At 47.0% G+C, this 16913-nt stretch overlaps 1 protein-coding gene, 1 long non-coding RNA gene and 1 other non-coding gene across 3 annotated transcripts in view; 1 reads left to right on the plus strand and 2 right to left on the minus strand.

Annotated features, from left to right (window-relative positions):
- Positions 1-16913, minus strand: part of LOC110257434 (uncharacterized) — a 98118-nt gene that overhangs the window by 20502 nt on the left and 60703 nt on the right. The gene's annotated exons all lie outside the window — the stretch shown is intronic.
- The window catches only part of BANF2 (BANF family member 2), a 36878-nt gene that overhangs the window by 11868 nt on the left and 8097 nt on the right, over positions 1-16913 (plus strand). The window contains exon 2 of the mRNA XM_003134265.4: positions 13023-13151. Coding sequence (XP_003134313.1) covers positions 13026-13151 — 126 coding nt within the window. The 5' untranslated portion in view covers positions 13023-13025. The remainder of the gene's footprint in view (positions 1-13022; positions 13152-16913) is intronic.
- Positions 6686-6790, minus strand: LOC146395207 (U6 spliceosomal RNA). Its single transcript, XR_014832983.1, has one exon. It is a non-coding gene; the product is annotated as a U6 spliceosomal RNA (small nuclear RNA).

Consider the following 16913-nt stretch of genomic DNA (forward strand, 5'->3'; position numbering starts at 1 on the left):
TCTTTCAAGAATCTGTGAGGCAGGAGAGGTAGACAACTCTTCTGAGGAAGCTCCTTTTCCTTCCTAAGACAATATCACTTTGCCCTTCTCTCTGAGGCTATAATGGCAGAGCAGAAGAATCCAAAAGCTCAACCCATAAGGGGGTGTAAATCAAGAAGTTTTTAAAAAAAAAACAAAAAGAAAGGAGTTCCCATCGTGGCTCAGTGGTTAGTGAACCCGACTAGTATCCATGAGGATGCGGGTTTGATCCCTGGCCTCGCTTAGTGGGTAAGGATCCGGCGTTGCTGTGAGCTGTGGTGTAGTTCGTAGACTCCGCTCGGATCCCGAATTGCTGTGGCTATGGTGTAGGCCAGCAGCTACACCTCTGATTCGACTCCTAGCCTGGGAACCTCCATATGCTGCGGGTGTGGGCTTCAAAAGACAAAAAAAAAAAAAAAAAAAAAAAGAAGTTAAAATAATATATCTGTTACAAGACACCCATGTTCATAGCAGAATTATCTACAATAGCTAAAAGGTGGAAGCAACCCAAATGCCCAGTAATGGGTGAATGATGATTAAATAGGGTCTCTGCACATGATGGAATGCTAGCCTGAAAATTCTAACACATAATGCAATATGGAGGAAACATAAGGACATTGAGTTAACTGAAATAAGCCTACACCACAGCCACAGCAACACCAGATCCAAGTCACGTCTGTGACCCACACCACAGTTCATGGCAATGCCAGATTCTTAACCCACTGAGCAGGGCCAGGGGTCGAACCCGAAACTTCATGGTTCCTAATCAGATTCATTTCCTCTGAGCCATGACGGGAACTCCTTACCTTTATTTTTGAATGAATGATAAGCGTTAAGGGTCATTGAACATTGATTTTTCCATTCTTGATGCCTAAGGCTGTTGGACTGATCCTGCCCCAGGTTTCTGGGCAGAATGAAGATGCTGTTGTGCCCAGCATAGTACTTGGCACATAGTAGGTGTGCCACAAATACTTGTTGAATGAGTGAGTGGGAGCTCCCGCTGTGGCACAGCAGGATCTGCAGCATCTTGGGAGCACCGGATGCAGGTTCAATCCTTGGCATGGAACAGTGGGTTAAGTGTCCCAGTGTTGCTACAGATACAGCTTAGATCACAACTGATCCCTGGCCCAGGTACTCCATACACCACAGGGCGGCCAACAGTGAAGAAAAAAAAAAAAAAAGAGTGAGTGAATGAATGAACATTGGGAGGTGTATTAGTTAGGATTCTTTGTTACAAACAGCACAATCTGATTCAACTGATTAAACAAAAGTGGATAATATTGCTTGACGTACTTGAAAACTCTAGGGGTAGATGCCTTCAGGCATGGCTAGATCCAGGCTGGTAACTGATGATTGCGGAGCCCGTCTCTCTCCTTATCTCAGATCTGGCTTTCTTACATGCTGGCTTTGCTCAGGCAGGCTCTCAGGTGCAGGTGATAGCAAAGATGATTATAGTAGTTCTGCTCTCACATTCTACCTAAGTCCTTCTTGCAGAGAAGATGGCCTTTTTACAACTTAATTCTAGCAGAAGTCACAGGTCCGGCCTGAGCTAAGGAATGTACCCATTTCTGAACCAATCATTGCAGCCAAAGTGATTTGCTAGTTTCTTTGTTTTTTTAGGGCTGCCCCTGTGGCATATGGAAGTTCCCAGGCTAGGGTTCGAATCAGGCTACAGTTGCCGGCCAACACCATAGCCACAGCAACACAAGATCTGAGCCCCATCTTCGACCTACACCATAGCTCATGGCAACGCCGGATCCTTAACCCACTGAGCGAGGCCAGGGATGGAACCCGCGTCCTCATGGATACTAGTCGGGTTCATAACCCGCTGAGCCACAATGATCACTAGTTTTATCACCCAGGTCTGCCTCTGGGTGCCCCCTGGAGCCAGGGTGTTGGGAAGATAGAGGATGAGGTTTGGGGAAGAGTGGTCCCCAAAGGGACGTAAAGGTGATGATCCCAGAAGTAGAAGGAGCAGGTACTGAACTGGGATAGACAACTGATGTCGCTTACAGGGCTGGATGCCAAAGGGCCTTTCCATGGCATGTAAAGGATGCAGCAAGGTCATGATCCAGAAGATAATGGTGCTTAGAAGCCACAGAAATCACCTTGATCCTGTACCCACCAAGACCTGCTTGATAGCAGGCCTAAGAAAGACTGATTAAATACAACGCCAGTGAATCAGCTTACCTAGTGATGCTGCTCTATTCCAGACAGTGCCCTGGGAATCGACATTCAGTTACCTCATCTGATCTGAACACCTGGGCACAATCTTTATCCCCACTTTACAGATGAGGAAGTTGAGTCTTTGGTTCAGGTCTCCTAGCTAGTAAGTGAAGGGCCAGATATTCCCACCCTCTTATGCTGGCTCCCTAGCCTGGGCATTTCTTGGGCTCGTCTGCATTTCCAGGGCTGCCTCCTCTCAGATCTGCTTTTCCCGTGTGGCTTGCTGATTGGGCAGACTCATCCTGGGGGTGGCGAATTTGGTCCCCAGCAGGTTTGGGTCCCACCAGCTGAGCAATCCTCACAGAGAGAGAAAGAGGCATTTATAAAGGTGCCAGAATGTGGCCTGAGAAGGTGAGGGGTGTCCCACGCAAGCCCCAGGCCACTGTGGTGTGGCCTGAAAAGCAAAGATTGAACGGACTGTACAAAATGGCGCCCTATGTCTTGAGGCCATGAGCTTCTATCCAAAAGGAAAGACAATGTTATCCTCTGTCCTCTCAGATCCTCAACAGATTAAAGGGGAAAGGTGCCTCAGATTCAGACCTCAATGTCATAGGAACATCACCACTTTTCTGGAAAGACTGGGGAGGGAGGGGCCAGAGCTTGTCATTGGAAGGAGAGGGGCAGAGGTGCCAGGAGCCAAGAGTGGTATTTGACAATCAACACATCCTTGGATCCTGACGGGGCGAGAAGTGGTCCAGATCCCTCAGGATTGGGTTGAGTGCATTTGAATGCAAATGTCCATCCACCCTCTCCCTGGAAGCCAAGGGGCTCCACAGAAACCATCCTGAGGTCAGTCTCCCCCTCATTCTCTCACCTGCCCTTGGCGCTACAGTGCTGCAGTATTTTGAGGACACGGGAATGGATTCTGAATTTTCCCACAGATCTGCTATTTATAGTCTCCATCACTTTCAGGCTTTGGGTGGCTTTTACTAAAGGATTCTGACATACGAATTTGAGTTTTATTTATTTTTACTTTTTCCTTTTTAGGGCCTCACCCATGGCATATGGAAGGTCCCAGGCTAGGGGTTGAAGCAGAGCTACAACCGCCGGCCTACACCGCAGCCACAGCAAGGCGGGATCCAAGCTGCATCTGTGATCTACACAGCAGCTCATGGTAACCCCAGATCCTTAACCCACTGAGTGAAGCCAGAGATTGAATCTGCGTCCTCACGAATACTAGTCGGATTATTGACCCGCTGAGCCACGATGGGGTCTCCGCACATGAATTTGAGTTTTAAAGTAAAGGTAGAAAGAGAAAATGAAGGCACTGAGTAAAAGAAGCAAACATGTTAACTATGAAGGGAAGGAGATTTTAATCCATGCTAGTTTCTCTATACGGTCGTCATGTTTAGCTCAAAGCTTCCTAGCAGGCCAAGTAAAAAGGGAAATAGGATGTTTACAAATCCTTTCATTCACAAAGGTAGAAATATGCCAGTTTTGAAAGGTATACTCTTTTCTTCACATTAAATTCCAAAAGGTTTATCATGTGGGACATTTTAAGCATAAGATGTAAGCAAAAGGCTGTCCCCCTATACCCCTGTTACCACCCCCAATAAAGGGTTGAGGGCAAAACATGAAGTCTAAGTACTAACATCACAGTTGCCTGAGGAAGGCAATACCACGGATGCCCAGATAGCAAATAAACCCAAAAATAAGATAACCCCTCCTTGGCTTAAAATGGTTTTGGGCTGTTTGAATATACATAAACTTTTAGGGTGGTAGATAAAATAGTCTACTTTTCCATTTGATTTCATAATTTCATTACACACATTGAAAGTCACATATTATACCCAATACTTTATTTAGAAATATATCACTTTTCCATTTATATTTCAGGAAAACAATAGTATTCTAACTACATTCAGGTATTGGCCACATCAATGTCTTCCTCATTGGGGTCACTTTTTGAGTGGCTTTCAGATAATAATGACTTTGCTTCCAGTTAATGGTCATTGGGCAATGTCACCTTTTGTGTTTTAGGGTTTTTTTCGGCCACCCCAAGATGTATAGGGTTCCCAGGCTAGGGATCAGATTCAAGCCATGGTTGTGACCTATGCCACAGCTTTGATAACACCAGATCCTTTAGCCCAGTCTGCTGGGCCAGGGACGGAACCTGGGTTCTAGCGCTGCAGAGATGCCAATGATCCCGTTGCATCACAGTGGGAATTCCAGAGCAATGCCACCTTGTGAATTCACGTGTACTGTCCTCACTGGAAAGATTGCTCCAAGCCCCGCGGAGCCATATGTACGGCCTTAGAGCAGACCCCACCCTAGAGCTCTGACAGGGTAGGTCTGTGGCCATCTTCTCACAGAGACCTATCGTACAGATTTTGTTTGTTGGTTTGTTTTTCTTTTTCAGGGCCGTACCCACAGCATATGGAGGTTCCAGGCTAGGGGTCAAGTCAGAGCTGTAGCTGCTGGCCTATGCCACAGCCACATCAATGCCAGATGGGAGCCACATCTGCAACCTAACACCACAGCTCAGGGCAACGCCAGATCCTTAACCCACTGAACGAGGCCAGGGATTGAAGCTGCATCCTCATAGATGCTAGTCAGATTCATTTCCACTGAGCCACCATGGGAACTCCTCATACAGATTTTTTAAATGATCTTTAAATAATGTCAAACATTTGCAACCAGAAGTTGGTTCCTTTGAGAATCAGGATTAAATTCCGTTGACTCTTTTATTCTTTGTTTAAACAGGTGACTTCTCTAGCATCTAAAACCAGACTTGATTGAGGTCATTTCCTGCCAGTGTGCCCTCCTCAAATAGTACTTTGAGATTCAAAATGAAGGAATTGAGGGAGTTGCCATCGTGGCTCAGCAGATTAAGAATCCAACTAGTATCCATGAGGATGCAGGATTGTTCCCTGGCCTTGATCAGTGGGTTAAGGATTTGGCATTGCCATGAGCTGTGGTGTAGGTCACAGATGTGGCTTGAATCCCGTGTTGCTGTGGCTGTGGGGTAGGCCAGCAGCTGCAGCTCCTATTCTAGCCCAGGAAATTCCATATGCCGCAGGTGCAGCCCCCCAAAAGAAGAAAAAAAAAAAGGAATTGAAAAGAACACCCTGTAACACAGGAGTCCTTGGCCACAAATTAAGGCATTTGTGGTAGTTTTGTCATATGGCTGTTGAGCACTTAACCCAGTCTTACTGCAGCCCCCCACCCCGAAGCCCACTGGGATCCCCATTGACTTGGAAGGGGATGCGCTTCTGGGAAGCAGAGCCCACCGTGCTTTGCTAGGGGCATGGTCTTGAGCAGGTCACACAAATTCTTGGGGTTCCCTTTTTCTCAGGGGTGAAGTGAGAGGTTTAGGCTCCATCAGAGGGGGGCTTGGGGAAAGCACCAGGGACCACGTGATGGCTCCGTGTGCAGGGGTTGGTGTTCCCACCTCACTCCCAAGTCAACAGAGTCATTCTGCTTTGATCTATTTTATATAAAGGGATTCCAGGTAAAACTTCCTTTGAAGTAAATTCCCCCCTCTTTTTTTCGTTTAATTTTAAAAAGAGGTGGGGATAGAGCGTTATTGAGATCTGCCTGCTCTGAAGTTCTCTGACTTCAAAGCTGTCAGGGTCATAGTTAAATCTTCCTTCTGATGGCTAATGAGGGTACGATGTGCTCAGTGGTCAGAGCAGAGGGGTGACAACTCCCTGCGAGTTGGTGAGCTTATGCAATCTGGCGACACAGACAGTAGAGAGCCCACCATTGAGTCTCACTTAGCTGAGACACCTGCTCATCATTTTGTGAGAAAGAAGCAAGTGACAAGGAAGCAGTGATTCTCAAACTTTGCAGCATGTTGCAATCACTTGGGTTGTTTAAAAACATTCCAATGTCCAGGGTACATGCCATGCTAATTAAATCAAACCAAACATCAGTAATTTGTAAATCTCCCAATATGAGTCTGCTGTACTTTTTAATTTTTTAATTTAAATAGGTATAGTTGAGGAGTTCCCGTTGTGGCACAGCAGAAACAAATCCGACTAGAAACCATGAGGTTGCGGGTTTGATCCCTGGCCTTGCTCAGTGGGTTAAGGATCCGGCATTGCCATGAGCTGTGGTGTAGGTCCAAGATGAGGCTCGGATCCTGTGTTGCTATGGCTCTGGCGTAAGCCGGCAGCTGCAGCTCCGATTAGAGGCCTAGCCTGGGAACCTCCATATGCCATAGGTGCGGCCCTAAAAAGACTGACTAAATAAATAAATAAATAAAGTTGATTTATAATGTTGTGCCAATTTCTTCTGTACGACCAGGTGACCCAGGCATATGTATATATACATTCTTTTTCTCATATCATCTCTATCATGTTCTATCCCAGGAGATTGGCTATAGTTCCCTGTGGTATACAGTAGGGTCTTATTGCTTATCCATTCTAAATGTAATAGTTTGCATCTACCAACCCCAAATTCCCCATCCAACCCACTCCCTCCCTCCTCCACAAGTCTGAAAAATACAGAATGCTTCTCGAGCTTGCACGTCATTCGTGCGCAAGGGCCATGCTAATCTTTTCTGTATCGTTCCAATTTTAGTATGTGCGCTGCCGATGTGAGTTTAATGTGCTGCCAAGATGTGAAATAAATGGCACTGATGCAGCCACTGTGGGAGACTGGATAGTGGTTCCCCAAAAGATTAGACATAGAATTACCCCATGATCCAACAAGCTCACTTCTAGGGATATACCCCAGAGAACTCAAAGCAGGATCAAGCAGGATCTTGAAGAGATGCTTGTCAACCCATATTTAAAGCATCATTATTCATATTAACAAAAAGGTGGAAACTATCCAAGTGCCCATCAATGGATGGATGGATAAACATGATGTGATGTATGTGTCCAAGATGAGCTTCCTTAAAAAGGAAGAAAATTCTAACACATGCTGCAGCATGGTTGAACTTGGAGGATGTGAAGTGAAAGAAGCCAGTCACAAAAGGACAAATTCTATATGACTCCACTTACATGAGGTACCTAGAGCTGTCACAGTCACAGAGACGGAAGCAGAATGGTAGTGGCCAAGACTGAGGGCGGGAGTGTGTGTGAAGATGAATTGTTATTCAATGGGTTTAAGACTTTCAGTCTTGCAAGATGAGGAGTCTTCTGGAGATTGATCGTAAGACAATATACTCAGCACTACTGAACTGTATGCTTAAAAATGGTTAAGATGGTAAGTTTGATGCTATGTCTATTTTACCACGATTAAATATAAAATAGCGTGAAAAGAATAAGGGGCATCACATAACGCCTTGCTACTCAAAGTGATCTGAGTGCCAGGAGCAACAGCATCTTCTAAGGACCGGGTAGACCTGCAGCATCTCAGGTCCAGCCCAGACCTGCTGCATTTGCATTTTTCAACAGGACCCCGCATGTGAAATGAGCCTTTGAGAAGCACTATTTGTAACGGACTGAATAGTAGGCCAGGGTTTGGATGCTGCAGCAGACAAGGTCATTCGCCTACCCAGCCCCCACCCCCTTCCTTACTAGAGAACCCAATGTTCTCCATGTAACTCGGGGAGCTGACAGCATCCACACCCCCAAGCGGTCCCACTCACCTGGCCAGTGACTGGTTTAGGGCTGGGTGTGCGGCCTGGCTCTGGCCAATGAAGGGAAGGGGAATTCTGCCGATGAGGTTCTAGGGACACCCAAGCAGAAATGGCCCCTCCTTCCTTTGGAAATTCTCATGTCAGATGGGACCCGAGCAAATTCTGTAGGGGGGCAGCTGGCCTGGTCCTTGAAAAAGAGCCGCTAACTGCCAAAATCCCAGGTCCACCTCACCATGGATTTTTCTGGTTATGTGAAATTAGAAATATATTTGTTGGAGTTCCCATCGTGGCTCAGCAGAAACGAATCTGACTAGCATTCATGAAGATGCAGGTTCGATCCCTGGCCTTGCTCAGTGGGTTAAGGATCGGGCGTTGCTGTGAGCTGTGGTGTGGGTCACAGACGAGGCTTATATCCCAAATCGCTGTGGCTGTGGTGTAGGCTGGCAGCTACAGCTCTGATTGGACCCCTAGCCTGGGAACCTCCATAGGCCACGGGTGCAGCCCTAAAAAGACCAAAAAAAAAAAAAAAAAGTATTTGTTTAAGAGCATCTGCACCAGGGGTTTCTGTTACTTGTAGCCCAGGGTTTCTCAATTCTGACACTATGAACATTTGGGGCAGGATAATTCTATGCTGTGAAAGGGCTGCTGTGCGTTATAAGATGTTTAACAGCGACCCTGACCTCTACCCACAGATGCCAGCAGCCATGTCCCCCTCCCCATCCCCCAGTTGTGACAGTGTCTCTAGACACATTGCTAAATTTTTTTGGGGGGTGGGGGACAATTCATCCCCAGGTGAGAAACTCTGCTGCAGACAAAGGCAACATACAGAATGCAGAGGCCTTTTCTCAGAGAGTCCTGAGGAAGGTAAAAATCGCTGCCTCTCCTCCAGGGTCTCAAGGATCAAAGTGAGATCAGGTGTGTGAGAAAAGCAAACACTCAGGCTGTTGCTAATCACTGTCTGTCTTTGATGCTGCTGGTGCATTGATAACAATGTTGTACTTTCCATTTATTCTTTGAATGGGCAGAGATATTTAACTTAACAGGTGGCCAGTGGGGATAGTGAGTGGAATTTTCCTTCAGCAAAGCTGGTGACCTGGCCAGCACACTCTGGGTCTCGTTTTTCTTTCAGAAATCCTGATCTCTTACCGTCTGGCCCTGAGCTGGGCCACCAGTCCCGATTGATCATCCCCTGAAGTGGTGGGTGCTGCAGAATTCACCGGGTACCATAGTTTCATGGATGAAGAGTGATGTTTGGAGTTCCCATTGTGGCTCAGTGGGTTAAGAATCTGACTAGCATCCATAAGGATTCAGGTTAGATCCCTGGCCTTGCTCAGTGGGTTAAGTATCTGGCGTTGCCGTGAGCTGTGGTGTAGGTCACAAATGTGGCTTGGATCTGGCATTGCTGTGGCTATGGTGTAGGCGGGCAGCTGCAGCTCCGATTTGACTCCTAGCCTGGGAACCTCCATATGCCACAGGTGCGGCCCTAAAAGGAAAAAAAAGCGATGTTCATATTTCACTGCTAAAGACAAATCAGCACCCTCCATGTAATAATCTATTTGCAGTTCACCCACCTGTGGATTTGAGACCCACATAGTCAGGGGCCCCCAGACTTGCCTCGTGCTCCCCTTCCTAGAATCAGCCATACATGAGGACCACCTTCCTCAGGAGCCCCCGGACTCCAAAAATCAGCACCTTCAGATGCATCGCTTCTTGGAGCATTTAGTTTTCTCCAAAGTGTTTCTGGGGTAAGAAGGCTTCTAAGGGGAGCTGGACTTTACAGAAAGGTCTGGAGGACAGTTGGGAGCCTGGGGATAGTCAGAGAACCCAGTGCTATGAAAGGGAGACCTCTGAAAGCAAAGGATGCTTCCTGTCACTCATGTCATGTGTTACTAGTGCTGGGGCAGAGCTGGAAGCTGAGGCTGGGCTGGGGAGTTGACATTCAGAGGCAGCTGAGACCCTGGGGGTAGAGGTGGGAGAAGGGGGCGGCTCACAACCTACTGGAGAATATGTGGTTGGGCACTGGCTTTCTCTAGCAAGCTTGTCCTGTATGGGGGTACTCTACCCCAGGTAACTGCCCCACCGCACCGCTGCAGGCTCTGTGTTTGCAGGTCACTAACTTGCTCTCTAAACCAGAGGGAAGATGCATGTATCAGGCCGTAGTTAATATCTTAGGCTGACACATGATGATTTGGGCTAGAGAAGGCGTACATTCGCAGCTTCTAAGGGGGAAACAGTGTTTTCCTTTGGGGGGGTGTGGCTTAAAGTAATGATGCCAGATCCTGCTGCTGACCAATTATTTCCACCAAAGAGTCGAGCTGGGGGCGGAGCCAATAGGAAAGGAGGAGTCGAGCTGGGGGCTGAGCCAATAGAAAAAGGGAGGCGGAGTCAAGAGCGTCTCAAGGAAGTCAAGCAGGAGCCTAGATCAAACCACATGTGACCCACCTCTGGGCTTTTTGGTGGCGTTTGCTAGTAAACTGTATGCTAGTACAGTTCCAGTGTAAGCCAGCTAGAACTGGATTTTCTGTGGCTTGCATCACCAACTAGGGGGATGTGACAAGGAGCAAAGCTCAAACGCGTACTGACTGAGAAGAAACATCGACGCAAGGGCAGTGAGGATTTCTTTACCTAAACTAGGAGAACGGTGACCCTCGTGTAGCGAAACGGCTGGTTATGGTGGGTCTGCTTTACCCTGCGACACAGACCTCATGTGTATAGAGACATCTGAGAGGGAATATTCAAGTCGTTGGCTACTTCCCTGTCCTCGTTGAGGCCCCTAGATCCTCATGGTGAGGAGGAAGAATGGCCAATTGGAGGGCAGAGAGAGATGAAAATACAGCTTTGCTAAGAGAAGGCCTTTCTGCCCGTGGTCTGAGCAAGTCCTCCTGGGTGGGAAAAGCTGATTTATTTGGCTGAAGTTAGAACACAGGTGATAGGTCAGGTGACTTTGCAAGAGAAAAGGCCCCAGAACAACATTGCCCCCAGGTCCCAGTCTCTCCTAAGCATCTTGTCTTAAGGATGTCAAGCTTGATAAAGGGGACAGTTGCCCTCTTGTGAAGATGCAGCTGGGACACAATGGAGCCAAGCAGCAAATGTGGGGTTCCTCCCCAGTTCAGAGACGAAGTAAGATGCCTCTAATCTGAGGAGCAGAGCAGCAGGCAAAGCACAGGGGCCAGCTGCCAGATCAAGCATACAGACAGACCTACAACCACCAGCCTGCGGACTTGAACAGAAGAAACCCAGTGAGGGGGCCGAAATGTCAAACCAGTGGCCTGAGATTGCCTATTCCTCAGGGCAATCCCTGAGCTCATACCCATAGGAAGCAGGGTAAAACAGCGACTCTCCTTGGAAGGCATAGACCCCAAGTCCACTCGGATGTTACCAAGGCTGTGAACAGGGGAGACCCACCCAAGCCTGGAAGTAGGCGCTGCCGTCTTGCCTGCCTGAGGAGCTGACTTTACCACCAGGGCAAGGAATCCTCAATATTCCCTCAATATTTTGTGCACTAGTGACCCTTGGCAACTGAATGAATTTACCATCCTCTTCTTCTCCAAATGGGGAGTTCCCTTTTTGGAAATTCTTATTGTGGATATCCTGGTTTTTCCCGACACTGCCGGCTATGTTGATGATGGTGAACTTCAGACTTTAGACATGGTGGGGAGTATGATGCATCTCCCAGAAAATATGAACTTGAATCTGAATCCAGTAACTGGATGAATCATAGGGCTTCACCCTTTGGGGGAGGGGTGCGTCGATTATTTCTGATGATTATATAAGAGAAAGAGTGTGTACCGATATTAGTTCATCAATGGGGTGGGTCATGGTGGGACATTGTGGTTCCTGCTTTCACACACCCCCACTTCACTGGAGAATAATCCTGATTTTGCACAGGCAACCATATTTGAACGCACAGCTCATTTTGCTTAGAGAAAGCTAACTCCACTCCCAGGTCCAGGACTGGGCATGCAGCTGACCTTCGAGACCAGATGAGTTTCTGCTCAGAACTCTCTCTTTGATTCTGCTTTGGGGGTCGAGTTGTTGGGGGGAATCTGAGTACTGGAGAGAGCAGCCATTTCACCACCATCAGGGGTGCCAACCCCACTCAAAGTTGACCCAAGGAGGAAAAGTTGAAAGAAGCAGAAAAATGGATCTGTGACACCAATTGTGCCATAGCCACCTTTACTTGGGGACTTTTGAGTTACATAATGTCTTCTTTAATATTTGAGCCAGTTAAAGAGTTTTCTGTTCCTTGCACCTAAACAACCAACCATTATAGAATGTATTAAAGGCTAAAACAAAAAATAAGAAAAAATGGTGGTGGTTAAATGAGAAGATGGAGGAGTTCCTGTTGTGGCTCAGCAGAAATGAACCTGACTAGTATCCATGAGGTCATGGGTTCAATCCCTGGCTTCACTCAGTGAGTTAAGGATCCAACATTGCCATGAGCTGTGGTGTAGGTTGAAGATGTGGCTCAGATCTGGCATTGCTATGGCTGTAGCACAGGCCAGCAGCTGCAGCTCCAATTGGACCCCTAGCCTGGGAACTTCCATATGCCATGGGTGTGGCCAGAAAAAGACAAAAAAAAAAATTTAAATGAAAAATAAAAGAGAAGATGTGTTAATTAGCTAAGAGAAGCAAGCTGTTTCTTTAAGCATTTAGGGTGGGAAAGTTGGAAAAGAACGCATCAGAGTCCCTAGCATTAAGCACTCCCTTTTCGTGGGGATTTATTGAAGTCAATTGAGGCCATCTCTATTCATCTCTCTCTTTTTCTTTTCTTTCTTTCTTTTTTTTTTTTTTGTCTTTTTGCTATTTCTTTGGGCCGCTCCCATGGCATATGGAGGTTCCCAGGCTAGGGGTCTAATCGGAGCTGTAGCTGCTGGCCTACGCCAGAGCCGCAGCAACGCCAGATCCGAGCCGCATCTGCAATCTACACCACAGCTCACAGCAAAGCCGGATCCTTAACCCACTGAGTGAGGCCAGGGACCGAACCTGCAACCTCATGGTTCCTAGTCAGATTCGTTAACCACTGCGCCACGACAGGAACTCCTCTATTCATCTCTTAATCCACACAGGTAGGGAGGGCTAGGTAAAGCCTCAGAGCAGGGAGTTGCACCTGGCATCCACTTAGGTCCCTGGTAAATGGTGGGTGGTGGAAGGGAGCCTGCCATCTCTTGGTCTCAGCACCTCCAGGAGGTCGAGCTCCCCAAAGTCCATTCACCTCCTAACCCTTTTCCTCCTATTGCTGTTGCAGAAGATGGACCACATGTCTCCCAGGCTGAGAGCCTTCCTCTCTGAACCCATAGGAGAAAAAGATGTCGCCTGGATAGCCGGGATCAGCCGTGAGCTTGCAATCAATTTGGTCACCAAAGGTTTCAACAAGGTAATTCCTTTTTTTTTTTTTTTTTTTTTTTAATTTCTCCAGCTTCTCTCCCCAGCCCGTCTTCCCCTAATCCTGCCAGATGGCAGCTGCTGCCTCAGGTCCCTGCAAGTGGCCATCAGAGAGCGAAGCTGCCACTTGGCCAGGCACCACATGCTTCAGTGCTTCTGACCCTGCATGCTTGGGCAGACTCCAGGGTCTGTAGATGATGGGCAAATTGAATCACTTTGGCTCAGAGCAGCTGCGCTGTGCGTGATTCACTTGGAACACAAACACCCAGGTGTCAACAGGAGCGACCCAGCCGCTCAAGTCCGGGGTTGTGTTGTCAGGATGGACTATTTGGGTGTATTCCCCACCCCCATGAAGAGACTCTTAGGGTCTCATTTATCCTATCTGGGCACTGGCAGGCAGGTGGAGTAAGAGCAGCCTGGGGTCTATACCAGAGTAAGAGGAAGTGAGTTGTTTCAGATGTCACTAGCAGCCCAAGAATGCCTTCAAGGACAGCCAATGGGATCAGAGCATTCTTTTCTATGTAATTGTTTTTATGCTGCTTGGAACCTTAGGAGAGAATGGGAGAGGTTTCCAAAGAGAACCCAAAGAAAGTGAGCAGACAGAAAGAAAACCCTCTTACACTTTGGTGGGAACATAAATCAGTTGCAGCCACTATGGAAGACAGTCTGGGTATTCCTCAAAAAACTAAAAATAGAGTAGTCATATGATCCAGAAACCCCACTCCTGGGAATATACCCAAACAAAAATGCAATTCAAAAAGATACAATGCACCCCTATGTTCATAGCAGCACTGTTGACAATAGCCAAGACATGGAAACAACCTAAATGTCCATCAATAGATGAATGGATTAAGAACATGTAATGCATATATACAGTGTTACTCAGCCATGAAAAAGAATGAAACCATGCCATTTGCACCAACATAAATGGATCTAGAGATGACCATACTAAGTGAAGTAAGCCAGACAAAGACAAATACCATATGATATCACTTATATGTGGAATTTAAAATATGACACAAATCAACGTATCTACAAAACAGAAATAGACTCACAGACATAGAGAACAGACTTGTGGTTGCCAAGGGAGAGGTGGATAGGGGAGAGAAGAATTGGGAGCTTGGTATTAGCAGATGCAAACTATTATACATAGGGTGGATAAACAACAAGGTCTTACTGTACTGCGCAGAAAACTATATTCAACATCCTATGATAAACCACAATGGAAAAGAATGTGAAAAAGTATATAGAGTCACTTTGCTATATAGCAGAAATTAAAACAACATGGTACATCAACTATACTTCAATACAATTTTTTTTAAAGTGAGCAGATGGAAATTCACAGGGGGCATTGCACATTCAGTAGAGTGGCACCAACAACTGAGCTTTTGCTATTCATTCCCTTCAATTTTTAAAGTCAGTCTACACCACTGGGCAGGAAGGGGCTATAGAAACTGCTGGGAACTGCTGCATGCACGGCTGATAATCAGTTTGGTTTGCATTGACACAGTGCACGGCTGTTTCCAGGAGGCGTCTGTACTCCTGGGCCCATGGTTTTCTAATTAACACACCCTGTGCCAGTTGTTAAAAATTCTATCACTCCAGTCTATGATCGTGTAATATCCAATAGGTGGTATTTTCAAGAAGCTGGATTGAAGTACATTTGATTCTTTCTTCCCAGATAAAGGAGATAGACCATTCCCAAACAGGGAGTAAAGTAGACATATCTGATTTGGGAAGATGTTTTAAATTAAAAATTATTTTTTAGAGGAAATGATTGTCCCTTTTACTTTTCTTTCTCTCTCTCTCTTTTTTTTTTTTTTGTCTTTTCAGGGCTATACCCTCGGAATATGGAGGTTCCCAGGCTAGGGGTCTAATCGGAGCTGTTGCCTCCGGTCTATGCCAGAGCCATGGCAACACCAGATCCGAGCTGCATCTTCAACCTACACCACATCTCATGGCAATGCTGGATCCTTAACCCACTGAGCGAGGCCAGGGATCGAATCCTCAACCTCCTGGTTCCTAGTCAGATTCGTTAACCACTGAGCCATGACAGGAACTCTTACTTTTCTATTGTGAACACACCCACACTGGTATGAAGGTTCAGCTCAATGAGTTGTTACATAGACATACACGCATAGACTCACCACCCAGACCCTGAGATAAGACACCTCCAGAATTCCAGAAGGTTCTTCTGTTTCTCTTCCCAGTCAATGCCATGCAACCCTACTCCCAGAAGAAACCACTACCCTGGCTTCTACAACATAGACTTAATGCCTTCATGATTGTGAGGTTTTGTAGTTGTGCAGCCATACTCATCATTTTAAAAATAATTTAAGTTACATACAGTAAATTTCACCTTTTTAGTACCTAGCTCTCCAACTTTTGACAAATGCTTGCAGTCATGTAGCCTCACCACAATCAAGACATAGAACAATCCCATCATGCTTAAATGTTCCCCCTTACCCTTCATATTTCACACCCTCAGCCCCTGGCAACTGCCAATTTGTTTTCTGTGCCGATAGTTTCCCCTTTTCCAGCTTAACTATGTTTTCAGCAACTAGAGGTAGGATGACAGGCACATTATAGCTAAAGGAATGAATGAATAATGGGAAAATTTCAGACATCTAAAGACTTGAGGCACAGAGTCAGGCTTACAGGAAAGAAGGAACTGGCCTGGTCCCTGGAGATCTGCTCCTCTGTGTTCCCCAGCTCCTGGCTAGCTGTGACCAGCGTTCCACTTCTAGGCCCTACTTATTCCCAGAGCCACTAATTCCAGGCACTTGACACTGGGGTTTCACCTTTCTCCTTTGCTTTGAGCCCCTTACCCACCTGTGAATAAAATAACAGTTCTAGGGAGTTAGTGCCATGATCAAGGTCCTGAGTAAGGACCAGAATGGCTGTGGATCATATCATCACAAACCACACAGCAAGACTTGGGGTGGTTTCCCCAGCAGGGAGGGGGGGTTACCCTGAGATTTGGTTGTGAGACCCTATTGCCACCTGGAGCCTGGCTGGGTCAGTCAGAGGGTCCATGAAGGAGACTCCAGGGGAGCAGGTGCTTCTGGGGGAGGCTGGGTCCACAGGCAGGGCCAGCAGTAAGGGGCTCTGGGGTGGGGGAAGATTCCTGCAGCGCAGCCATCTCAGATGTAGCAGGAAAAAAATGCAGGCTCCTCTAGTGCGCCTTGTAGATTTCATTTTTTATTTTATTTTATTTGTTTTCTTTAGGACTGCGCCTGCGGCATATGGAAGCTCCCAGGCTGGGTGTCGAATTGGAGCTGCAGCTGCTGACCTATGCCACAGCCACAGCAACGTGGGATCTGAGCTGCATCTGTGACCTACACCATAGTTCACAGCAATGCCACTGAGTGAGGCAAGGGATCGAACCTGCATGCTCATGGATACTCGTTGGCTTCTTAACCCACGGAGTCACAATGGCTTCTGCCAAATGTATTTTTTTAGAGTAGTTTTAGGTTCACAGCAAAACTCAGCAGAAAGTGCAGAGGTGTTCTGCATACCCTGGCCCCACCTACACAGCCTCCCCCATTGCCAACATCCCCCACCAGAGCAATGGGTTTGTGACAGGAGAACCTCCATCACACGTTATCTCCCAGGTTCACAGTTTACATGAGGGTTCCCTCTCAGTATAGTGCATTCTGTGGGTTCGGACAAATGTCTGATGGCACATATCCGCCAGGTACAATGTCCTACAGAGTCCTTTGAGCTCCTGGGTTTTCATGCTCTGCCAGCTGGA

Source organism: Sus scrofa, chromosome 17 (genome assembly GCF_054392235.1).
Source record: "Sus scrofa isolate SSC_HxYL_T2T_F1_AM1 chromosome 17, Sscrofa_HxYL_maternal_Yorkshire_Landrace_v2.0, whole genome shotgun sequence".
In the NCBI taxonomy this organism is placed as follows: domain Eukaryota; kingdom Metazoa; phylum Chordata; class Mammalia; order Artiodactyla; family Suidae; genus Sus; species Sus scrofa.